General features: G+C 34.3%; 1 protein-coding gene across 2 annotated transcripts in view; it reads left to right on the top strand.

Annotated features, from left to right (window-relative positions):
* The window catches only part of c4 (complement component 4), a 33,388-nt gene extending 8,129 nt beyond the window's left edge, over positions 1-25,259 (top strand). The window contains exons 18-41 of one of the 2 annotated variants that reach the window (XM_005157372.6): positions 713-830; positions 919-989; positions 1,669-1,808; positions 1,939-2,142; positions 4,146-4,197; positions 4,273-4,356; positions 4,430-4,633; positions 6,300-6,375; positions 6,530-6,686; positions 6,791-6,895; positions 6,990-7,158; positions 8,963-9,150; positions 9,267-9,422; positions 12,985-13,044; positions 13,513-13,603; positions 13,763-13,940; positions 14,056-14,143; positions 15,668-15,742; positions 17,442-17,544; positions 17,619-17,708; positions 18,251-18,343; positions 18,432-18,524; positions 21,086-21,227; positions 21,313-25,259. In XM_005157372.6, coding sequence (XP_005157429.1) covers positions 713-830; positions 919-989; positions 1,669-1,808; positions 1,939-2,142; positions 4,146-4,197; positions 4,273-4,356; positions 4,430-4,633; positions 6,300-6,375; positions 6,530-6,686; positions 6,791-6,895; positions 6,990-7,158; positions 8,963-9,150; positions 9,267-9,422; positions 12,985-13,044; positions 13,513-13,603; positions 13,763-13,940; positions 14,056-14,143; positions 15,668-15,742; positions 17,442-17,544; positions 17,619-17,708; positions 18,251-18,343; positions 18,432-18,524; positions 21,086-21,227; positions 21,313-21,454 — 2,879 coding nt within the window. In that variant the 3' untranslated portion in view covers positions 21,455-25,259. The remainder of the gene's footprint in view (positions 1-712; positions 831-918; positions 990-1,668; positions 1,809-1,938; positions 2,143-4,145; positions 4,198-4,272; positions 4,357-4,429; positions 4,634-6,299; positions 6,376-6,529; positions 6,687-6,790; positions 6,896-6,989; positions 7,159-8,962; positions 9,151-9,266; positions 9,423-12,984; positions 13,045-13,512; positions 13,604-13,762; positions 13,941-14,055; positions 14,144-15,667; positions 15,743-17,441; positions 17,545-17,618; positions 17,709-18,250; positions 18,344-18,431; positions 18,525-21,085; positions 21,228-21,312) is intronic. The other variant, XM_021466464.3, reaches the window with a different exon arrangement.
* Positions 25,260-25,520: the final 261 nt, after the last annotated feature.

Here is a 25,520-nt window from a genome sequence, read left to right as displayed (position 1 = left end):
AAACATGTAAAAAATATATATGTTATCATACAGTGAAGTTTTAGTGGAAGATTTGGAAGTCTGGTTTAGTTTAACAATACTAACAATTATACTACTACTACTACTACTAATAATAATAATATTAATAATAATAATAATAATAAGATTAGTAAGTAATAATAAGAATAGACTATATATATATATATATATATATATGTGTGTGTGTGTGTGTGTGTGTGTGTGTGTGTGTGTGTGTGCGTGTGTGCGTGTGTGTTTATAATTCATTATCGTAAATAATGAAAACATATTGTATTAACATTACATTATTGTCATTATTATAATACATTCTAAATTAACAAAAATTTGTTAGAGTTTCTCGTTTAATATTGAGATATTTAATATTCATTTTCAATTCATTACATAATTTAAACAAAAAAATTGCGCAATTGTATGCACTAAGATTTAAATATTATAGCTGAGTAAAGTATATAATTTAAATGTGACAGGCATAAGTACACTATCACTATTTGTATACTATACAATACAATACTATTTGTATTGTTAAAATTGTCTATTAAACTAAATAAATATAACAGTTGAAAATGTGTAAAAAATGTAAATTATTATTTTTGTGTTTAGACTAGAGGTGTGAGTTTGAAGTTACTCTGCCTGCCATTGCCACTTTTAAAAGCTGAACTTTCTAACTCTCCTCTTTGTCTTTTTATTACTGCAGTTGTTGGTGACTCATTTGATGAAATTGTGATTAATGAGGATTTGATCTACATCCGTAACTATTTCCCACAGTCGTGGATGTGGACAGTCATTGAATCAGATAACAAAGGCTTAATCAGGTCACCTGCTAATCAGAAAATCAGATATTATTAATGTTTAATACTGATGAATGAAACAAATATATTTTTTCCTTTTATAAACTTTCAGGCATGAAGTGGTTGCCCCTGATTCCATTACCACTTGGGAAGTCCAGGCTGTTGGCATTTCTCCCACTAAAGGTTTACAATACAGGATTTTCACTGGCTTTTTTACAAAGAGATTGTTTGTTTTTTGTTTTTTTTAGAGCTTAAAAGTAAAATCTTAAAAAGACTTCTACTTAGTAATGTGCTCAAGGTATTACATTTTTTAAACAGGTCTTTCCCAATAGCTCAAACTGTGCTTGTTTATTATGTGGTGTTGAAGTTCCAAAGAAAAAAAAAAGTAAGATATAGATCCTAAATTTCAAAAGTAATAGCCTTTAAAAGATCTTACACTTGTCAAGGTAAAACCTGCAGAAACCCAGCAATAACTCAATATTTGCACCTTTATTCTGTATTATTGATATTTTGATTAAATGTTTATGGATATACACCATCTGAAAGTTGAATAAATTAGTTTACTTAGCAAAGATACAGCAACATGAAAATCTAGAATATAAGAATGAAAAATAGAATTATATAATAAAATTATTATTATTTTTAAATTGAGAAAATCAATTTGAAGTTGCCCAAATGAAGTGCTTAGCTATGCACATTAATTAAAATATGAGTTCTGAATTTGAGTTTTGAAAATGATCTTTTTTTTAATACTCAATCATTTTGATTCATTATACAATACAATGTTTTTCTGGCAGTTGCCTTTCAGTGCAACATAAGACTGGTTTTGTCATCCAGGGTCATAAATGTTGTTGTTTTTCAGGATTTTGCATTGCTGAGCCAAAGCCCTTGACAGTCTTCAAGGATTTCTTTTTGTCCGTCAACCTTCCTTATTCTGTGAAGAGAAACGAACAGCTTCAGGTTAAAGCTGTTGTGTACAATTACAAGCAGGAGAGTTTAAAGGTAAGCTTCCGGGTGCTTTTCTTGCAAACTGCCTTTGAAAAATATTGCCTTTGCATGTTAGATAAAAATGAAATGTAGAAATATAGTTTGAGTGTAAGTGCTGAGGATGCTGTATGGTGTGTGTTTGTAGGTAATAGTGAAGCTGAATAAGGTGGAGGGTTTGTGCACTGCTGGAGGTAATGATGTGAAGGAGGAGGTCACAGTTTCTGGTAACTCAGCAGTGACCGTGTATTTCACTGTGGTGCCCCTTATTATTGGGAACCTCCACATTGATGTTCTAGCTTATGCTTCCGAAATCATCCATGATCGAGTCGAAAAGAAACTTCGTGTGGAGGTAAAGTATGTTCATTTTTTAGATATTAATATATTTTACAAATGCTACTGTATGACCATTTCTGTATCTACAGGGGTTTCTGTAGAAATTGCTGCCTTATTCATTTTCGTTTTATGATTGGTTTTGAGACTGAAGTTTAACAGTTATGAAAGTAGTTTAAAGTGCTAGCTGCTATTTTCCTTGTAGGGACAAAGAGTTTTGGTGGATTTTGTTGGTAACTTTGTCATTTGAAATGAGAAATCATTTGTTAAATTTTGTGGCAAGGGAAGGAAAAATAATCTACATTTTATTCCACTTTGTGAAGTTTATTTATAAAATAATTTTGAGAGGGTCACATGCTTATGATTGCTTGCAGCCAGTCCCGCATTATTCAATTTAGGATTTATCAGACGATTCCTAAACCATTATAAATACCTTAAGTTCCATTTAACAGCCATCTTCGTTTTGAAGAATCCTCCTTCCACCCCTACTCCTCGTCCTTTCCTAGATGGGTGGCGTGGTGGCCCAGTGGTTAGCACTGTTGCCTCACAGCAAGAACATCACTGGTTCTAGTCTTTACCAAGCCAGACGTTTCTGTGCAGAGTTTACATGTTCTCCCTGTGCTCACCTAGGTTTCCCCCGGGTTCCCCGGTTTCCTCCCACCATCCAGAAATATGCAATTTAAGTTAATTGACTAAACTAAACCAGCGAAAAAAATGTACAAAAGCACGCATGTCTCTCTAAATTGGGTGCTCAGCCAAAACCGCAAAAGGTGCAAATAAATGTCAATCAAAGGCGGCAACACCAAGGCTCCAAAAATACAAATTTATTAAATTAAAAAGGCTGACACAGAGCGTGTATTTGCACTAATCCAAACCAGCACCATAGATATGCTCCTAGTAAGTAGTTATCTCTTAAGACCAATCACTATCTGTTCACTTGCTACTACAGCAGGGGAGTTCTTGAGATCTACGTTAGATCAAACTCACCTCTCGCTATGCAAACGGGAGGGAACCCCGGGCTCAAGGATCTTATGAGCTCAGGGCTCTCTCCCGGGACAGCATGCCAAACAAGCTTTATAATCAATCATTATCTTAGGGTGCTTTCACACCTGTGAATCGATTCAGTTGTTTCGAAACTATTTTTATTACTAGATTATTGTTATATTGTTGCTTTTGCTCTTGGAGCGGTTCGCTTTCACACTGCAAAGTTTCTAATCGGACCAAAAGAGCTAAAACAAGTCATGTGCGAGTAAACTCTCCTCACATTGGTCAGAGTGTCAGGGTTTATTTTGCAGCATCCCGCTCAGCTGTCAGGAGAGGTGGTGGTTTGGTGGTGGTTTGGTGGTGATTGACAGGGTGCGTGCGCGCGCGACTTGTCTGAGGAGAGATGCGGTGGGGAGGGATGAGAAGGGTGCGCGACGATGCCTATTTGAGTACCGGGAGGGAGACGCGAGATTACCGGGAGATCATCACTTGTTTGCGGGCATCCGGAGACTCGCGAAACTTCCCGCCATACTCATAACTCTCTTCATATAGCCGTAAGCCTATTACATATCCATAAAACACTGTGATATAACCGCGCTCGGATCGGATCGCTTTCTCACTGCAATCGAACCGCTCCACAGTTCGTTTCAATCGAGCCGAGACCACCTCATTCAAGTGATCTCGGAGCAATTGCTTTGGTGCGGAACAGAGCGCGATTGCCCTGTTCACATATGCCAAACGAACCGCGCTAACTGGGCAAACGAGATGCGTTCCGAAACAAAAGTGTAGGTGTGAAAGCACCCTAAGTGTGAACTCTTGAAAAATGTTTCAATTTCACCCACTCACTGATTATGTGATAAGTTTTGAAAAACTATTTATTAATGATTTAAAGCAATTCTATAAAAAGAAAACTGTAACACGATTGCACAATGAATCAGTCCACAATAAAGAGAAACAGAAGATATTTCTTTAATGCTTATGATTTCCTTTAATAAATTCACTGTTGAAAAAGCTCTCTTTGTTATCTTCTATATTTAGGGGGAAGGTGAATTAACCTCTATCGACAGGGAGTTCAACATTGACCCAAATTGTAAGAATCAAATATATAAGCAGTATCTGTTATTATGCTTTCCTTCCATTCTAATACACTTTTTTTAATTAACAGTGAAAAAAATAGAGTTTAACATTTCATCCCCTGTTGATGAGGTCCCTGCTGGTTCAGACTCAGAAACCTCTTTAGGTTTTAAAGGTTAGTTGGTACTGTAGATAAATGGATGGATTAGTAGATAGTTTAGATACAGTCAGTGCTGTCTCTGTTTCAGGTGGAGTGATGGGCGAGTCAATAGACAACTGTTTAAACCTGGAGGGTATTGATAAACTGATCCAGCTGCCCACTGGCTGTGCAGAACAGACTATGGTGAAGATGTCTCCCGCTATTCATGCCATGAGGTATCTGGATGCCACCAACCAGTGGTTATCTCTGAAAGCTGAACGCAGAGATGAGGCCCGATCCATGATCCAAACCGGTGTGTATACATATCTGTAAATTATAAAACATTAATTAAATGGGTGTCCCCTTACAGCAAGAAGGTCGCTGGTTCGAGCCCTGACTGGGTCAGTTGGCATTTCTTTGTGGAGTTTGCATGTTCTCTCTGTGTTTGCGTGGGTTTCCTCCGGGTGCTCCAGTTTCCCCCACAGATCCAAAAAAACATGTGCTATAGATAAGTTGGGTAAGCTAAATTGTCCGTAGTGTATGTGTGTGAATGGGAGTGTATGGGTGTTTCCCATTGAATGGTTGCAGCTGGAAGGGCATTCACTTTGTAAAACATATGCTGGATAAGTTGACGGTTCATTCCGTTGTGGCGACCCCTGATTAATAAAAGTACTAAGCTGCAAAGAAAATGCATGAATGAAAATAAATGGGTTATACTTTAATTTACAGTGGCAACGTTATAGTTTAAATATACATTTAAGTGTTGACAACATTAATTAACAACATACTTAAAATATAGTTGGGGTGATGAGCAGGTTGCCAGGTTATTCGCAACAATATCAAAATATCACCACCCATTCAAAATGTTAATTTTTTTTTAGGTCACTGTGCATTATAAACGGTTTGTCTATATATGTATATTGGTATTTCTAAATATTTTATTATCATAAAAATCATATTAACCTTTATATTGACAGAACGGCAGGCATAGTGTTTTTGTTCATTGAGCTACTCCGGCAGAAGTTAACCCTAAATTTGTAAAATTTTTAATTAAAAATATATATTATAAATCTGAAATTGAAGATTAATAGATTATAAACTGACAGACATTTTTAATAGACTACGGATTGACCTTATTCTGTATATGTGGATATGACTAGAAATAATAAGTGACAGGAAAAGATCTACTTGCTTTACAAACAATTGTGTTCATGACAACACATAAAAATAATGTAATAACAAAATACAAAATGCCTAAAATCAATGGAAGCGAATGAGACCAGAAGTCTCAGGCCAATAAGGTTTCAATGAAGGCACCCTTTACACGAAAGAATAAGTAGCAAGAATCCAGGAGAGTCATCTGGTCCCATGGAAATGAGTCAAATATTTCCAACGACAATGTAAATTTAATTCATATAATGTCAAATCTTTAACCTGCAGAATAAAAACAACAAACTATGCAAATGTTTAGTAGCTCAATTCAGTGGGAAAATTAATTTGGCAACCGTGTTGATAAGCGTTATGTTTAGTTGCATCTAAATATTACTTAAGTACATGGAAACTACTGTATGTAACAAGGTCACTGCAAAAAAGTGCTAATAGTAAATGTTTTAGTTGTTTGTTTAACATAAAACGAATGATAGATTGAAAGCTGTTTTAATCCATTAGCGATTATGCAAAATGTCATATTTATCAAATAAAAGTTTTGGGTTAGCTTTTAAAAAATGTCAACAAAGCTTCGTTTGTTTGATTAAAAAACAGTAATAGTGTGAAACATTATTGCAACTTTGTAAAAGTGGAAATCTTCTGTAAAATAAAAAAGTGTATCAGTTTTGATTAATTCCCACCTCATAAAAGTGTCAAACTGACATTTTTTATGCCCGCTATTATACCAAAGGTTCTTCATATGTCTAACAAATGATAGAATATTAAAATATCATCGATATCTTAATTTCAAGTAACAACTTCTTATTTACCAGGTTACAACACAGTCCTCACACACAAGAAAGACGATGGCTCTTATGGAGCTTTCCTAAGAACTCCTAGCAGTATTTGGTATGTCTTTAAGTCCTCTGGCATGAACATACTGCATGACTCTAGCAATTGAAAGGCCTTATTTGTGCAAAAAAAAAAAAAAACTATTCAAAAACATTCACAGTTGTTTAAATACATATATAATATGTATTACTTCTATCCAACCTTTTCCTAGGCTTACTGCATTTATTGCCAAAGAGCTGACGGGTTCTCAGGACATTGTCAATGTGAACAAATTATATATTCAGGAGGCTATGTCTTATCTCATTTCCAAACAGAAGAGCAATGGTGCATGGGATGATCCCAATCGCCTGTTTGACCAAGGAATGAAGGTACAGCTGAAGAAATATATTTTGTTATTATTTTATTTATCAACATTGATTGGCTCCATCTACTGATAAAAAATATATATATATACATATATATTTGTCTTCAGGGAGGAGTAGAACAAGCAACAGATGACGTTCCCCTCACTGCCTTTGTGCTTATATCAATGCACCATGCTTTGAAAGTTTACGATCTGGGAAGTGATACGGAACTGGTAACAAATAGCGACAGTACAGAGAGAGTGTGTTGCTAATTATTGACTACTGAACAAACAGATAATGTATGTACAAAGCTTTGTTTATTTCCAGAGAGTAGCTATGGATAAAGCAAAGTCCTACCTAGAAGCGCAGCTGGATGCTGTGAGGAGTCCCTATTCACTTGCTGTCACAGCTTATTCCTTTTCCTTGCATGATCATCGAAGTGCAGAAGCTCGGAAAGCGCAACAAAAGCTACAAGACATTGCTAACTGTGATGACAGTCAGTATTAAAATATTACCAGCATCTTTTCTTTACATCTTGCATATTTCTTCTTACAACATTATCTACTAACATATGATAATAGCCATAATAGCCATAATAGCTACAGTTGAAATCAGAATGATCAAACTCCCTGTTAGTTTTCTTTTTTCTTTTTTACATATTTCCCAAATTATGTTTAACAGATCCAGGAAATTTTTACAGTATGTCTGATAATATTTTTTCTTCTGGAGAAAGTCTTATTTGTTTTATTTCAGCTAGAATAAAAGCAGTTTTCAATTTTTTAAAAGCCATTTTAAGGTCTAAATTATTAGCCCCTTTAAGCTATATATTTTTCGATAGTCTACAGAAAAAACCATCTTTATACAGACACTTGCCTAATTAACCTACCTAATTAACCTAATTAACCTAGTTAAACATTTAACCTTTACTAGAAATGAGTTATGAAAATTATTATGCTTAGAAATGTGCTGAAAAAATCTTCTTTCTGTTAAACAAAAATTAGGGAAAAAATAAACAGGAGGGCTAATAATTCAAGGGGTCAATAATTTTCACTTTAACTGTATGTATACACTGCTGCTTATTTTGGTAATTTCACCTTTTAGTACCAATTATTCTGTACACACACAGTTCAGTCATTTGCAGATTTTTGTATTTGTTGAAAAGCAGCTTCAAAAACTTTGATCCTAAAATGTTGCCATGTACATCTATTATAAGCATCATTAGGAATGTTGATAGATATGATTGCTAGATATGAGGAGTTATAAGAATGGTTTATGATAAATGTAGTGATGTTTTGTTTTATTTTTAATGCCAAATATTTCTGTTTATTTTTGATTATTTACAGATTTTTTTTCTAGCCAGATCTGGCAGCACAAATGAGCACCTCTTTTTCTGTAATGTGTTGCTCTGCTCGGTTTGTTATTACTGAGCATATACAGAACAGAGTCACATCTCTAAACAAGTCATTAACTACTAATTGTTTAGTGAAGTTCTGAACTCAGTGTAGAGTTTGTGTAATTGCAGTTGTCAATTTAATTTAGTTACTGATTTTTGTCAGATTTATGGAATGTGTGTGTAAAGAGGAGGGCCAAGCATAAAAAAGGTAAACTGACAGCCTGGTTTAGCAGCAGTGTGTGTGTGTCTTCTGTAGAGTTCATGGTGCAAGAAATCACGGGATAAATAGAGTTGAATTCAATATTATTAGCCCTCTTGCATGGATTAAAGCAAGGAATTCTTTTTAGAGTATTTGCTATATATGTTTTTTCTTCTGGAGAAAGTTCTATTTGTTTTATTTTGTTTGATAAAAATTTAAGATCAATATTATTAGCTCCCTTAAGCAATTTTGTTATTTTGATTGTCTACAGAACAAACTGTTTTGCAATGACTTGCCTAATTAACCTAGTTTAGCCTTCAAATTGCACCTTTCTGCTCAATTTTGGTGTCTTCTAGTAAAAATATTAAATAGTAACACATGTGATGTCATCATGGCAAAGATAAAAGAAATCAGTTATTAGAAATTAGTTATTAAAACTATTATGTTTAAAAATGTGTTGAGAAAAAATAGTTTTCATTAAAAAGAAATTGGAGAAAAAAATATACAGGTGGCTAATAATTCAGGACGGCTAATAATTTTGCTTTCAACATTGTACATTTCCATTGCTAGATCTTCCAAAAAAAAAAAAAAAAAGAAGTGTTCGCTGTGCTTTAGTTGAAATCAGTGACTTTAATTGGTGAAACTTGAATTAAAGAAGACTGCATGTGAGCGATTTAGCTCAGTTATCATATTTTCTGTTTCATGTAGAAATGTGTTTTTGGAAAGCCAAGGGTGGCAGAGGTGAACCAAAAGATAAAGCTGATGCTCGATCAGTGGAGACCACAGCATATGCTCTGCTCACTACACTCATTGTGGGTGACAAGAGCAAGTCTAAACTCATTGCAAACTGGCTGACAGAGCAGCGCAGACACGGTGGAGGCTTCCGCTCCACACAGGTGGGTTGAGAAGTTATTGTGATCCGGATAAAAAAAATGGGTTAACTGCACTACTTTAAAAAAAAGTTAGATGTTAAATTGTATATTTTTTGTATTTTTTTCTTTTCTTAAAATAGGATACAGTTTTGGCCCTTGAAGCTCTGACAAAATACAGCATACAGAACAATGATGTTGACGATCTGAATCTGAGGGTAGAAATGTGCCTTGAAAATGGCCAAAAAAAAGATTTGCACTTGACCAAAAATAATGCTCTCACTCTCTCAGCTGTGAAGGTAAGAAACTTTGGTCCCACTTTATATTAGATGGCCTTCATTGCTATTGCATCAAATTAAATACAATGTACTTAATCTTTGTATAATGTATTGCAGAACACTTCTGGTGGGATACAGCTAGGGTTTAGGACTGGTTTGGTGGTTTGGATAGGTTTAAGGTTGGGTTAAAGTGTAAGGGATGCTCAACAGTCCAAGTAAATAATATTTAGTCACCAAACATATTTAGAATTTTTAGAAATAAAATTTAATACAAGCTAAATATTGCAAAAAAAATTACAACCTACAAAATTTTAACAAAATTTTTACATTTTTATGCTTCTTTTGATTTTTCCTCTTCTTTAAATTTGTATTTAACATTTTTCTATAACATATATTTGGGTGTACTAAGGTTCTGGTCTGCAATGCCTACCCTTCCTTAAAGCTCTTCTGATTGGCCCACTGCTCTTGAACTGAACACAAATAGATTGGTTAATGTCAGCTGTAAATCTGTAAAAATGTAAAGGTCTAGATTAGATTGAATGAAAACAACGTTGACAGATTTTGTTTTAGAAACAACCTAAAGTTACAAATAATGGCACATTTGATCAGTGGTCATGTGGTGAATTTTATTCCACCCTTTACACTTTTCGAAAAGTGAATAAAAGACATCTAGTGGGTTAAAGTCTGCTATGAAAATGACTAAAGCCATTCATTGTTTAAATAGCACAATGGATTTAAAATGTTTTTTAAAAATTAAAAAAAAAACAGCAAAAATAAACGTAATTTACAGTGGTTGTTAGGTGCTTGAAAAGCATAAAAATGCACCTTAAAAGTGCTGGAATTTGAAGTTGGAAACAGTTTAAGAACGCTGCTTTCGGCAAAGCAGTTTATTGTTATTGTTATAGCAGTAAATTCTCTTTTGGCCCTTAACTATCATGGCCTCCCAATCATCCCCATCCACCGAACTGGCTGTATCACTGTCGCTCTACTGCAATAATAGCTGGTGTGAGGTGAGCGCAGTGGCACTGTTGTGCTGTGGCTGCCGTTGCATCATCCAAGACGATGCTTTACACTGGTGATGGTGTGGAGAGACCCCCCTCATGACTACACAGTACACAGTTTAAAAGCACTTCTTTGTCTTAACACTACACCCAAATATACACATTAGCACACCTCCATTAGCTTCTCCACTAATAGTATCTCAACTCTCCCATTTGTTTCCTATCCATGGCCAGTTGAGTAATTTCTTTACCATTGATGGAATCTAAGGTTTTTTAGGGATTCTACCGATGACCACTTAAGGTCTTTCCTTCCTTCTTCAAATGTGGCAATTCAGCAAAAACATTGCTCAACAATTTATCTTGTTCACTGTACATTTAGCTGAAGTTTACATGGGAGGGTCAAAGGATTTCGGAAGTCATTGGAAGTATGTGTGGGTGCCTGTCTGAGTGTGCAGGTGTGCACGAGCATGAGTCGCACATGAAACAGAAAGCAAGCGCCCTTATGACTTCCATACATCTGTTCCCATTACGTTACTTACACATCCTGCTCTTTTAATTATTTTCCTGGCTGTATTTGCACAGTGTCTTTGCATTCCCCATCAGACTACAGTCTGCTTGAACGTGGCTTCTTCATAAAAGTATAAAGGTCAAACATACAAAGGATGATTATAAAGTATATGCTCAAATATAACGTTGGATAGCTTCCTATTAAAAATCTGAATTTAAAAGATAGATTTGTGAGGGGTGTTTTTAACCTAGTTTCTGTTTAACAGAGTTTTTTTCAACACATTTCTAAACATAATAGTTAAAATAACTTATTTCTAATAACTAATTTAATTTATGGCGAGGCAGTGGCGTGGTAGGTAGTGCTGTCGGCTCACAGCAAGAAGGTCGCTGGGTTGCTGGTTCGAACCTCGGCTCAGTTGGCGTTTCTGTGTGGAGTTTGCATGTTCTCCCTGCCTTCTCGTGGGTTTCCTCCAGGTTCCCCCACAGTCCAAAGACATGTGGTACAGGTGAATTGGGTAGACTAAATTGTCCGTAGTCTATGAGTGTGTGTGTGGATGTTTCCCAGAGATGGGTTTCGGCTGGAAGGGCATCCGCTGTGTAAAAACTAGCTGGATAAGTTGGCGGTGCATTCTGCTGTGGCGACCCCGGATTAATAAAGGGACTAGGCCGACAAGAAAATGAATGAATGAATGAATAAATTCATTTATCTTTGTCATGGTGACCGTAAATAATATTTGACTAGATCTTTTTCAAGACACTTCTATACAGCTTAAAGTGACATTTAAAGACTTAACTAGGTTAATTAGGTTAAGTAGGCAGGTTAGGGTAATTAGGCAAGTTATTGTATAGAGATGGTTTGTTCTGTAGACTATCGAAATAAAAAAGAAGCTTAAAGAGGCTAACAATTTTGACCTTAAAATGTTTATTTATTATAATTTTTGGTCCCACTTTATATTAAGTGGCCTTAACTAATATGTACTTACATAGGAGTTAATAGTTTGTTACAATGTACTTTTTGTGTAAATACATACTATTGACCATCCCTTACACCTTAACCTACCCATGCCACCAAACCTGTCCATAACCCAACCTCTATTCCAACTCAAAAGCACCACAAGTGTTCTCAAATACATTATAAACACAGTAAGTACATTGTATTTAATTTTTGATATAAGTACATAGTAGTTAGGGACACTTAATATAAAGTGGGACCTAATTTTTTTATTTAAAACTGCTTTTATTCTAGCTGAAATTAAACAAATAAGACTTTATCCAGAAGAAAAAATATTATTAGACATACTGTGAAAATTTCTTTGATACGTTAAACATAATTTGGAAAATATTTAAAAAAGAAATTCAATGGGAGGCTAATAATTCTGACTTCAACTGTATATATAAAAACAATGAATATTTTAATTTGGTGAAACACTTTTCAGAAGAATAGAGAAAACTGAACTTGTCGTATGATTTTGAAGTCTTTAAATGTGTGCTAAAGTATGCCATAACCCTTTCAAGGCAGGCGTTGCTGATTTGCAACAGTTAAAAATTAACTACCTTATTACTCCAGATACATATTTTCTAAGTTTTTTTTTACTCAGAAGTACCACTGCAGGACTTGGTTGTCCAATAGCAACAAACAGTTTCCCCACTTGCTCACCAGATGACACAAAAGACAAAAACTGTTTCTTGGAGTACCACATGACAAAGTGACTTGGAAACATGACCTACTCAATGAGGATTTGAGATATTGGATTTGGATCCCATATTGTTTTGTTGTTGTTCTGCCACTGAAAAGCAATTTGTTACATTGTTTGAAAAGTTGTATATAAAAAGTTATTGTTCATATCATATTCGGTCGTCAGTGTCTATTTACCACACTAGGCCAATGTTGCAAATCTGCAACATCCCAGAACGCCTTGCTTGTGAAGGTCTCTTTAAAAAAAAAGTCAGGATTCTATTGTACTACCCCATATGATAATTTTCCCCAAATATCAGATTTATCCTGTTTCTAAAACTTAATTTGAGCCTGAGAGGATAACAACAAAAGTCTCACCTATGTGCACTTGTTTACACAGGTCAGAGATGTTGGGAAAGTTACCCTAAACATTCAGGGAACAGGACGGGGAACATTAGCCGTAAGAAATAAAGCAATTTATTTTACTCTTTTTTTTTTTTTTTTTTTATTAATTCCAAGAAGTTGGAGATATGAACTCATATCACATCACATACAGTACTGTATATCTTAACTGCTTACAATTCAGAATTCATCTCAGTTCTGTTTATTTGTTTACGTTTACATATTGCGATGCTGATTTCATTTGGAAATTCTGATTTATACTGTATCTCATAATATCCTGCGTTTTCATTTGAAAATTCTGATTTATGTCTCATAATGTCTTGAGTTTGCAAAACATTACTCTGTTTACACTTTGCAGTTCTTTTTTTTTCTTCTTTGAATTGACTTTTATTTAAATGTTTTGCAATTTTGAGATTATAGGCTCTTGAAATTCTCAGTTTATAATAAAAAGTTGGTGTCATTTTTATTTTGCATAGATCTCCCGCTTAGCTTCATGATAGTTTGACTGACATTTTGCTCGTTGCAGGTTGTGCAGACGTACAGAACTATGAAGAAGGATGAATCATTCTGTGATCTTTTTCACCTTACTGTCACAGTGAAGGGAGAGCTGGAGTACAGTATGTAACATTAAGGGACACTTTCATCGTAGGACACTCTATTGTTAAATGAAGCGCATTGCAATGTCTTTAATTTCAATTTTTTAAAGGGGGAGTAGCTACAGACTTTGAGTTCTAAATGCTGTAGCTAAAAAATAAAATAAGTATTCTCTTTTGTAGAAACCGACAATAGTCAAGATCTGCTTGAAGATTATTATGAGAGCTATGACACCAGTGAAGCTCAAAATGATGAGCCCATGAGCAACATGCAGTGGTTTGACCTCCGCAGCCGCAGAAAAAGACAAATCTCGGAGGAGCCGATAAAAGAGAGTTCTCTCATATACACAGTGTGTGTGGGGTGAGTGCAGCAAAACAGCACTGTATGCAGATTTAAAATACATTGATTTGTTCTGTAAATGTTCTGCAGAATTACGATGACTTGAGATCAACTATTCAATTCATCTCTCTTTCAGCCTGAAAAAGAAGAACTCTGAGGGCATGATCATAGTGGACATTTCTCTTCTGAGTGGACTGATACCAAACAGCAAAGACCTGGAACATGTGCATATTATCTATCTATCTATCTATCTATCTATCTATCTATCTATCTATCTATCTATCTATCTATCTATCTATCTATCTATCTATCTATCTATCTATCTATCTATCTATCTGTCTATCTGTCTATCTGTCTTTCTGTCTGTCTGTCTGTCTGTCTGTCTGTCATCATCCAAAATTTTATCCATGTTGCTCTCTTTATCTATCCATTCATTCATCCATCCATATTGCACTATCCATCCATCTGTTCATCCGTACCATTCTATCTGTATATCCATCCATCCATCCCCTTTAATTATCTATTCATCCATCCGGCCATCCATTCATCTGTTCATCCGTACCATTCTTTCTATCCTTCCACCCCCTATAATTATACATTAATCTATCCATCGATCAATCTATTAATCCTTCCATCCATTCTATTTTATCTATCTATTTATCCATTCATCCATATAAATATACCCATTCATCCATCTGTACTTTTCTATCCATCCATCTCTGATCTATTAATCAGCTGTTCATTCATCCATGCCAGACAATTTATCCATCCGTATCATTCTATCATCCATCATTTCATCCGAGTTGTTCTCTTTATCTATCATTCATCCATCCATATTGTACCATTCATTCATCCATCTGTTCATCCGTATCATTACATCTATCCATCAATCCATCCACCTATCCATTGATCCTTTCATGCATTCTATTGTATCAATCTATCTATCTATCTATCTATCTATCTATCTATCTATCTATCTATCTATCTATCTATCTATCTATCTATCTATCTATCTATCTATCTATCTATCTATCTATCTATCTATCTATCTATCTATCTATCTATCTAACTGTCCACATAAATACACCCATCCATTTATCTGTACTGTCCTATCCATCCATCTATGATCCATTAATCCATCTGTCTATTCATCTATATCATTTTATCATTCATCCATATCATACCATTTATGCATCTGCTTATCCATACAATTCCATCCATCAATAGCATTCCAACCATCTATACCTTTTCTATTTGTCAATTCACCTCTTCATCTGTGCCATACTATCAGTCCATAATTTATCAATACTTCTTTCATATGCGTCTTTCTATCCTTCCATCCATCCATCAATTCATCTGTTCATTCGTACCATTCACCCTTCATCCACATTAATTCATCCATTTATACCATTCCATTAATTAATTGTTTATCAATTCATCATCTGCACAATTCCATCCATTCATCCATCTTTCCATTATATGCATATCAACTAACTTGTTCCATTTTTTTCTGTCCATCAACTATTTATCTATCTATTTAATAATTCAGCTCTTCTACAGAAACTGACAATAATACATATATATTTGACAATTATTATTATTGTTGTTACAATTAAGAAAATGTATATCTAAAAGTGTCACTTCTTGGCTTTATGCAGTAACACGTTATTACCAATATGTGATAAAAAATATGAATGTATTTCTTTTCCAAGCATTGCTTAAATTTCACTTCTTCTTTTTCCCCGCAGAATGTAAAGGGCACAGAGAAGTACATCGATCACTATGAAATTCACCACAACAAAGTCTATCTTTATTTTGCAAAGGTACCAAAAGAATTTTTCTTCAAGTATCCCAAAACTTTCACATTCTTCTATTTTATTAAATAATTTATTTAAAAAAGATCTTTTCCCCTGTACCAGTTTTGTGCAAGAGATTAACCCTTATTGAAATACTCATTATTAGAGAAATCCTAAAGTGTTGGTTATTACAAAACTTTTAAACTTTTTGTTTATTTATGATCATTATATTTGAATTTTTAATTATTACCAATGATAGTACCAAAAAAGGTCAAGCATAAAAACACTATATAACATTTAGGGCTCTATTTTAATGATCTAGGCGCAAAGTCTATAGTGTCTAAAAGCATTCAGGGCATGTCAAAATCCACTTTCGCTATTTTAAGGACAGAAAAATATGCTTTGCACCCTAGCGCATGGTCTAACAGGGTTGTGCTTAGTCTCTTAATCAGTTAATGAGGTTGTGTTTTGAGCATAACATGCATTAAGTCAGTTACATCACACCATGTTGCATTTGCTATTTACATGGCGGACTTTGGCTTAGCCAGAAAACAGTTAACCACTATCTGCAGAGAGAATAAAGAATGAGCCTCCTCCATTCGGCCTCTTTACTTTCTATTTACTTTACTTTTACTCTTTATACCTTTACTTTCTTGAATAAAGCAACGCTGAAGACATCCATTAGCCTACACATTTAATTTAGCTTGTTAAGCACAAAGATTTGTTTCAAAACTATTTCTAAATTCAGGTTTAATTTCCAGCAAATGAATAAATGAACAATAATAACGAAGTGTGGTCAAAAAACTGAGTTATATCCAAACACACGTCCTATTCTTATGCCCCATATGGTGATGCAGACGTTTCCAAAACCCAACAGCTGGACAAATCTAAACTTGTTTTTATTAAAACAAATATAAATATGCATATAATAAATAATGCTGCTAATAATAACAACATTATACTAATGCTAAATTGTCATGAATAAACTGAAGAAAAAAAAAACAGACATGAAGAAGACATGGATGCAGGGATTTTTATATTTATGTAGAAAATGATAATTTTTGTAACATTTTAATCCTTAAATTTTTTTTCATATGTAAAGATATCTGTGTATCCTGTGTGTTAGCAATGTGTAAGTGCATAGGCCACCTGCATAGGCGCATAACTAACATGCTCTGTGCTGGACTTTATACCTGCGTTCAGTTGGTCAATGGCGTGGTCTATTTTAGTTTCTCAGAATAGCAACGCGCCAACATTGCATCTTAAACTTAACACACCTCCTTTCTAGACCGGAACACTCATAAGTCCACAAAGTAGCACAAATGGATTTGCTATTTAAACAACGTCATGCAAAACGTAAAATTTACTGTTGCACTGGTCTGAAAATAAAAACAAACCACGCCAAACACATCTTGCACTTCATTGCGCTGGGTGTATGATACGCCCTTTTGTCATTTAGTATACCATCTTGTCCTAAGTGACTTACAATTGGGGAGGCATTCAGCGATTCACCAAGAAGATCAATACACACAAGAAGTGCTAATTATACAGTGTAACTATTAGTGCTCCGAGAATTAGGTGCGAGAGTAAGGAGTGATGTTTTTTTAATAGAAAGAAGAGTGTTTCTACAGGTGGTTTATCAGGCCCACTCACCTGTGTCAAGCACACTTCATAAATGCACAATGTTTTAATCAAAAACACACTGATTATTTGACAATGTCAACAGATCACTGAAACAGAGGAGTGTCTTCAGTTTGGTGCCGATCAGGCTGTTCCCATGGGTCTCGTCCAGCCTGCTTCTGCTGTCATCTATGACTATTACAGTCCAGGTCATCATCTGAACACTTTCATAAAAACACATCTGAGTTCTGAACCCTGACTAATGCTATTCAATGTGTCACAGAGAAGAGATGTGGCATTTTCTACACAGCGCCTCAGAAGAGCCCGATGATCTCCAAACTGTGTCAAGGAGACGTGTGTACATGTGCAGAAGGTGCGGAAAAGAAACTTTCTGCTGTGAAATTTCAAAGCCTAACATGAAGTGAAAACAAGAAATATCAAGTTAGAATTGTTAGCCCTCCTGAACTATTAGCCCCTTGTTAATTTTCCCCCCAGTCTCTGTTTAACAGAGAGAAGATTTCTAACACATTTTTAAACATAATAGTTTTAATAACTCATTTCTAATAACTGATTTATTTTATCTCTGCAATGATGACAGTAAATAATATTTGACAAGAAAAAAATTTTAAGACACTTCTATACAACTTAAAGTTACATTTAAAGGTTTAACTAGGATATATATATATATATATATATATATATATATATATATATATATATATATATATATATATGTAGCTTAAAGGGGCTAAAATAATGACCTTAAAATGTTTTTTTAAAATTAAAACTGCTTTTATTGTAGCCAGAAAAAAACAAATCAGACTTTCTTTAGAAGGAAACATATTATAGGAAACACTGTGAAGAATTCTTTGCTCTGTTAAACATCATTTGGGAAATACTTTGCTCTTTTTCCAGGTGGTTGTGCGAAGCTGAAAGTTACCTTCAGCAAGAATATGGAATCCAACAGCAGGAGTAGTTTTGCTTGTTATGATCCCAGTGTTGACTATGGTGAGATGAAATAATCTAAAAATATGTCAGAGAAGTGTTTGTTCATATTTAATTGTGCTCTGATTTGTTTTGTTTTTTTGTTTTGTAGTTTATGTGATCAAAATTCTCAGCTCTAGAAGTGATGATGTTTTTATGTACTACACTACGCTAATCACTGATGTTCTGCAGACTGGTAGGACTGGTAAGTTTGGTAATATTTAGAATATTAGATTTTGAATCATTATATCCAGTGGGCATTTTCCCCTAAAATTAGCCTGTGTTCTGTTCATCTGGGTATGTGAAAATTAAATGCTTTGGTCAAAGTGTGAAATTATTTTGCAATGATTTAGGTCTCTTGTATGCTTGATTTTCCTTTAGGTCAGAATTTTGATTTTAAGTCAGAATTTTGCCTTTTTTCTTTTAAACTCTGACTTTAAATCTCAGCAATTCTGACCTTTGTGTTTTTTAATTCTGATTTTACATTTATTAATTGTGTCCTTTTTTCTTTGTGATCTGATTTTGTCTCTGAGGGTTTTTATTTTGATTTTACATCTTAGAATTCAGACTTTTTTCCTGCTCATTTCTGACTTTTTTTCTCTCTGAAGTCTACATTGGATAATTTTGACTTTTAACCCCTTTGAATTATGCTAGATCTCCCGATTCTGACTTTTTTTTATTCTGATTTCACACCTTAGAATTTGGATTTTTTTTCTTTTCTGTGTGGAGTTTGCATGTTCTCCCTGTGTTTGCATGGGTTTCATCCACAGTCAAAAGACATGCAATACAGGGGAATTTAATAAGCTTAATTGGCCGTTGATAATGTGTGTGAATGTAATAGTGTATGGATGTTTCCCAGTACTGGGTTGCAGCTGGAAGAGCATCCGCTGTGTAAAACATATGCTGGATAAGTTAGCAGTACATTCTGCTGTGGTGACACCTGATGAATAAAGGGACTAAGCCGACGGAAAATGAATGAGTCCTAATTTTATATCTCTCAATTCTAGCCTTTTTTTCTTTGAATTAGGATTTTCCATCTCACAATTAAGATTTTATCTCTGATTTTCCATCTCCCAATTCTCACTTTTTTCTTTTATTTCTGATCTCTGATTCTAAATCTCTCACATCTTCTCTAAATTCAGATTTTTACATTTAAAAAAGACTGAGATATAAGACTCCAAGACTCAAAAATCAGACTTTTTTTCTCATCTGAATTCTGATTTTCCATCAGACTTTTTTTTCAATTCGAATGATAATTTTAGATCTCACCATTCTGACCTTTTATATTTTGAATATAAAATTTAGAAATTTATCTCTACCTTTTTGTTCTTCTTTAAATTCTACTTTACTTTGAATTTTACATCTCCCAATTCAGATTTAGTTTTGTGCTAATTTTTATTTTACATTTCTTAATTCTGGTTCTTTTTTCTGATTTTACATCTCACAATGTAAAATTTTTCCCCTTTGCAATCTGACTTTGTTTTTGAACTGATTTTACATCTCACAATTCCAACCCTTTTTTCTCTGATATCTGACTCCATTTTTTAAAAATCATACTTTTTCCCTCTCTGATTTATGATTTTACATTGAACAGTTCTGACTGTTTTCCCTCTGAATCTAAATTTCCTACATTTATCAATTCTGACTTTTATCTTTGAGATGTAAAATCAGAATTCAAGAAAAAAAAGTTAGAATTGTGAGATTAAAATCACTGTTCTCACTTTTTTTCCCCTTTGAATTTAGATTTTTAAAACTCAGAATTCTGACTTTTGTCTCTAAACTCTTATTGTACATCTCTCAGTTCTGACCTTTTTTCCTCTGAATTATGATTTTAAAAAATCTATTTTTCCCCTCTCTGAATTATGATTTTACAATGAAAGGTTCTTACCCTTTTCCCTTACGAATTTATTATTATTTTACATCTCTCAATTCTGACTTTTATCTCTGATTTTTACCTCTCATAATTCTCACTTTTTTCTTTTTGAATTCTGGTTTTCATCTCAGATTTCCTACTTTTGTCTCTGATTTTACATCTCTCAACTACAACCTTTTTTCTGAATTTACATTTAACAATCGTACATTTTTCCCCTCTGAATTCTGATTTTATATTTGATAAATCAGACTTTTTTTTACCTTACTGAATTGTTGTTTTGCATTGAAAATTTCTGACTTTACATCTCACAATTCTGACGTTTTATTTTTTACAAATTTTAATTTACATCTTTCATTTCTGATTTTTCTTTGAACTCTGATTTTACATCTCTTAATGCTCCTTTTCCTTTGAATTCTGATTTTAAAGCTCAGAATTCTGACTTTTGTCTCTGAACTCTGATTTTACATCTCTCAAAAACCTTTTTTTCTTAATCTACATTTTAAAAATCTGATTTTTTCCCCTCTGAATTTTTATGTCTGATGATTCAGCCCTTTTCCCCCCTCTTTGAGTTCTGATTTTGCATTGAGAAGTTCAGAAAACTGGATATTAAATCTCACAATTCTCACTTTTTTCTGTTTAAATTTTGATTTTACATGTCAGAATTTTTACTTTTGTCCATTTTTTTGTTCACTTCACTCCAACATACTCATTTGTATGCCAAGATATTTGTTTACTGTACAATCAGCTGATACTAATGACAAAATAAACACATCGTCATCACCATCTCAGGATTTATTTGCTTTAACTGTTAACTGATTCCATTATCCCTCAAGTAGATGATTCTATAATGATCATGTAACTAAAGTATGACAATAATCCTATTTCTATTAAAGGTTTTGACTCTGAAATTCAGAAAGGTGAAACTCGTCAGATGATCCAACGTTTATCATGTGAGCTGGAGCTGAAAGATGAAGCCCAGTATCTGCTCATGGGCCATGACAGAGCAATCTCAGAGCAGAATAACAACAGACAACAGTAAGCCTTAAAATATGACCTTTATTATTATAAAGCATTCTGCATTAGTGAGTTTGAAACCATTTTTCATCTGTTCCTTCCCAAGAACCAAGTACATACTGAACAGTGACATGTGGATCGAGAAGATACCGGAAGAGAAGAGGTGCAAGTCGACCACAAGCCGCTCAGCCTGCTTTCTCCTTACTGAATTTATAAAGCAGCATCCCATTAAAGGCTGCGACATCTAGACGAGGTCATGCAGATGAGAAATAATCACACTGAACGTCTTTGTTTGGCTCTGTAAATCATGTGCTTTTATTTCTAGTGCATACTGACATAAAGAGACTCTTACAGTTGTTTGGTACATTGGAAAGTAAGCATTTCAGTTCAGTTTTTTTTGCATGTGTGTATTGGCAATACAGTAGATTCACATTACTCTTCATTCTGTTAGATAAAGGGAGAAATTTAGCTAAATGGAATACATTTTCATATAGTGACCACAGATTTCTGTCTTTATGACATGATCTTTTTATAGTATGATCTCCATGTTAAAACATGGGTACTTTTAAGGGGTTGTTTTAGGATGTGTTCACACTTGACAGGTTTGGTTTGATTAAAACAACAGCTCTGCGTCAGACAAACTACTGTACGTTTTGTTTTTAACCTATTCCAAACAAACTCAAATGTGGTTAGGCTGAAATATGAAAACAAAGATCTAAACAAATCAAAAACAGGATATGATGTCAGTCTGAAATGTACATACGGCAAGTGGATTTTGAATGTGTAACCGCAGAACAACATGCATCAAAAATGCCTTAAGGTTTAGTCCTAAAGGAACAGTTTGTGCAAAAATTAACATTTCCTTACCATTTACTAATGTTCAAAACTTGAACATTTCTTCTGTTTGATGACATGAAACAGAAGAAATGAATTTCATAAATTTCTTCTGTTTGATACAAAATAAGATGTTTTGAAACCGATAAAAAAAAGCAGCCATTAAAATCTATTCTAACCATATTATGGGCGTCAATGTCAAATATCGTGACATATCGCTTGTTTCCCAGAGATGGGTTGCTGCTGGAAGGGCATCCGCTGTGTAAAGATTTGCTGGATAAGTTTGCAGTTCATTCCACTGTGGCGACCCCAGATTAATAAAGGGACTAAGCTAAAAAGAAAATAAATGAATTTTCGCTTGTGTTGAACAGTTTAAAATAATTCAAACAGGTTTGGAACAAGTGGATGATTAGTAGTGGTGGGCAAAGAGAGGCTTCATGAAACACTGAAAATGTGTTGACTCTTCGAAACCCATTTCTACAGTGACACCTAGTGGTCATTTATTTATGTATCGCTTTGGAACCGCATCAGCAAAGAAACAAGTAAACAAATTAAGGTATTAACACGTTGTAGAGTTGAGGCTTCAAGTGGTTAAATTAAGCTGTGAGAGTTCCTGACTCGCATTCAGAGGTCATGGGTTGAATCCAGGGTGATGCAGCTGTAGATGATAGTTTTTAAATGCTCAGTTATCTTAAGGAGTTTTGTTTTAACGTTGGTCTGATATCCCAATGAATATAGGTCTTGTTTTGGTCAGAAAAAAGTAGCATTAGTAAAATACATTGTCATAATTTGAGTGTTTGTATAAGTCAGGATTTGAACAACTGAACAATTAAAGCACAGTTATTTTGTGTACACGCAAACTGTAGGCCACTAGGTTACATGAGATAGTTTTGTTTATTTTGACCCTGTCAGTCAAACGTGGATTTAACAGGTCTCAAAACGCCTCTGAAATGACATGCGTTAAATCATTTTAGTCACATAACTAGGTGTTTCGAAACACTTGAGTGTTTCAGATCATGATTGGAAGAACTTGCGCTTCAATCTCAAAACAGTTGAAACATCTGTTTCACGTCAGTCATCCCTAATAATTAGTAAATAATGACTAAGGACTACACCTTTAAAAGTGACAGTGTTGTGGACACAAAGTGAACCGGGACTACATGGATCGCAAGCAAACCAAACTACAAACGTGAACACATCCTTTAAAAAAACACAGATGCTACATATTCAAGAGTGCATTATTGCAGTTTAAGTACTATCTTTATAATGCTTCACATCTCCTGTAGTTTTACAATGTACAGTTTTATTACAGAATACTGTATTTAGTGGCTTAATCAACACTGGCTTTCTAGTTTGTAAAATCAAAACTTCATATAAAGTATAAACGCGCTCATGATCAAGGATTCATTGCTTTTTTTGTATTTAGCAGATAAACATCTGGGCCAAAAACGATCAAGCTGTCATTTCTAAAGCAGTAAATAAGATTTATTTTTCAATAGTTTCCCTACATTCATAAAAAACAAGCAATAATAATAATACCAAAACAAACAAAAACAGTAGTGAATGCTTCAATATTATGGTAAACCTGTACCCTGCAAATTGTTCTTTCACAAATTTGGCAGCTTGAAGGAACACTACACTTTTTTGGGGAAAATAGGCTCATTTTAGGAATCCATTCAGGCAATCTCTGGATCTGGCGAGAGCTCTATTAGCTTAGCTTAGCATAAATTATTGAATCAGATTAGACTATTAGCATCTCGCTCAAAAGTTTCTGATAGTTTTCCAGTTTGACTCTTCTGTAATTATATTGTGTACTAAGACCAGTTCTAGATTTGTAGTCTCATTGATCTAGAACAGTGTTTCCCGACCCTGTTCCTGAAGGCACAACAACAGTGCATATTTTGGATGTCTCCCTTACATGACCCCGTTCATTTCGGGTTTTGGAGTCTCTTCTAATATTCTGATGAGTTGATTCAGGTGCGTTTGATTAGGAAGAGGTTCAAAATCTGCTGGTGTGTCTTCAAGAACAGGGCTGGGAAACACTGATCTACAAAATATCAACTTTTCATTTTCTGTAGGCTTTTGTGCACAATGTGACTACAGAAAAGTGACGCTTTAAATAGCAAAATCATCAAAATTTTTATATATAAATCAATTGTAACTTGATTACCCTTCATTTTTATTCATATTTACACCAACTTGATATAATCTTCAAAGTTCATGTGCATATATTCAAAAAACATCACAACACATTTGCTTTTCCAACTCGTGAAGGCATCGAACTGCAGATAAACAAAACACTTCAACTTAGAAAAATAACCCGTACATTATACCGTCGTGTACAAAATTTAAAGCGTCACTCTTCTGTGGTTACATTGTGTACAAAAGCCTACAGAAAATGAAAAGTTGATATTTTCTAGATCAGTGTTTCCCAACCCTGTTCCTGAAGACACACCAACAGTACACTTTTTTTCAACCTCTTCCTAGTCAAACACACCTGAATCAACTCATCAGAACACTAGAAGAAACTCCAAAACCTGAAATGGTTCAGATAAGGGAGACATCCAATTTATGTACTGTTGGTGTACCTCCAGGAACAGGGTTGGGAAACACTGTTCTAACTCAATATAACTAGGAACATCACATTCATTTCGGCATAATGATCAAGTACTTTGTCGTCTTTGCTTTGATATTGATCTAGAAAATAGCAACCTTTCATGTTCCATTGGTCTTAGTCCACAATGTAACGAAAGAACAGTCAAACTTTAATCAGGAAAATCATCAAAACCTTTGTGAAACTTTTAAGATGCTAATGGTCTAATCGGATTCAATGATTTATGTTAAGCTAAGCTAAAAGTGCTCCAGATTGGCTGAATGCATTAAAAAATAGTAAAACTCAACTGTTCAACTCTAGATGACTTGTAAAATGAGCCTATATTCAAAAAAAAAAAAAAGAAAGTGAGATGTTCTCTTAAAATGCAGCAGTGACTATGTAACTTAATTTCATTTGTATTCTTATGTTTACCAGCTTGGTATAACAAATCATTTCCTTCCATGTTCATGTGCATATATTCAAATAACATCACAACACATTTGCTTTTCCAACTCGTGAAGGCATCGAACTGCAGATAAACAAAACACTTCAACTTAGAAAAATAACTCGTACATTATACCGTCGTGTACAAAATTTAAAGTGTCACTCTTCTGTGGTTACATTGTGTACAAAAGCCTACAGAAAATGAAAAGTTGATATTTTCTAGATCAGTGTTTCCCAACCCTGTTCCTGAAGACACACCAACAGTACACTTTTATTTAACCTCTTCCTAGTCAAACACACCTGAATCAACTCATCAGAACACTAGAAGAAACATCCAAAATATGTGCTGTTGGTGAGCCTCCAGCAACAGGGCTGGGAAACACTGTTCTAACTCAATGTGACTAGGAACTTTACTTTAATTTTGGCATAATAATCAAGTACTT

Source organism: Danio rerio, chromosome 15 (genome assembly GCF_049306965.1).
Source record: "Danio rerio strain Tuebingen ecotype United States chromosome 15, GRCz12tu, whole genome shotgun sequence".
In the NCBI taxonomy this organism is placed as follows: domain Eukaryota; kingdom Metazoa; phylum Chordata; class Actinopteri; order Cypriniformes; family Danionidae; genus Danio; species Danio rerio.
The sequence above is the reverse complement of the archived record's forward strand: the minus strand, read 5'-3'. Positions and strand labels throughout refer to the sequence as shown.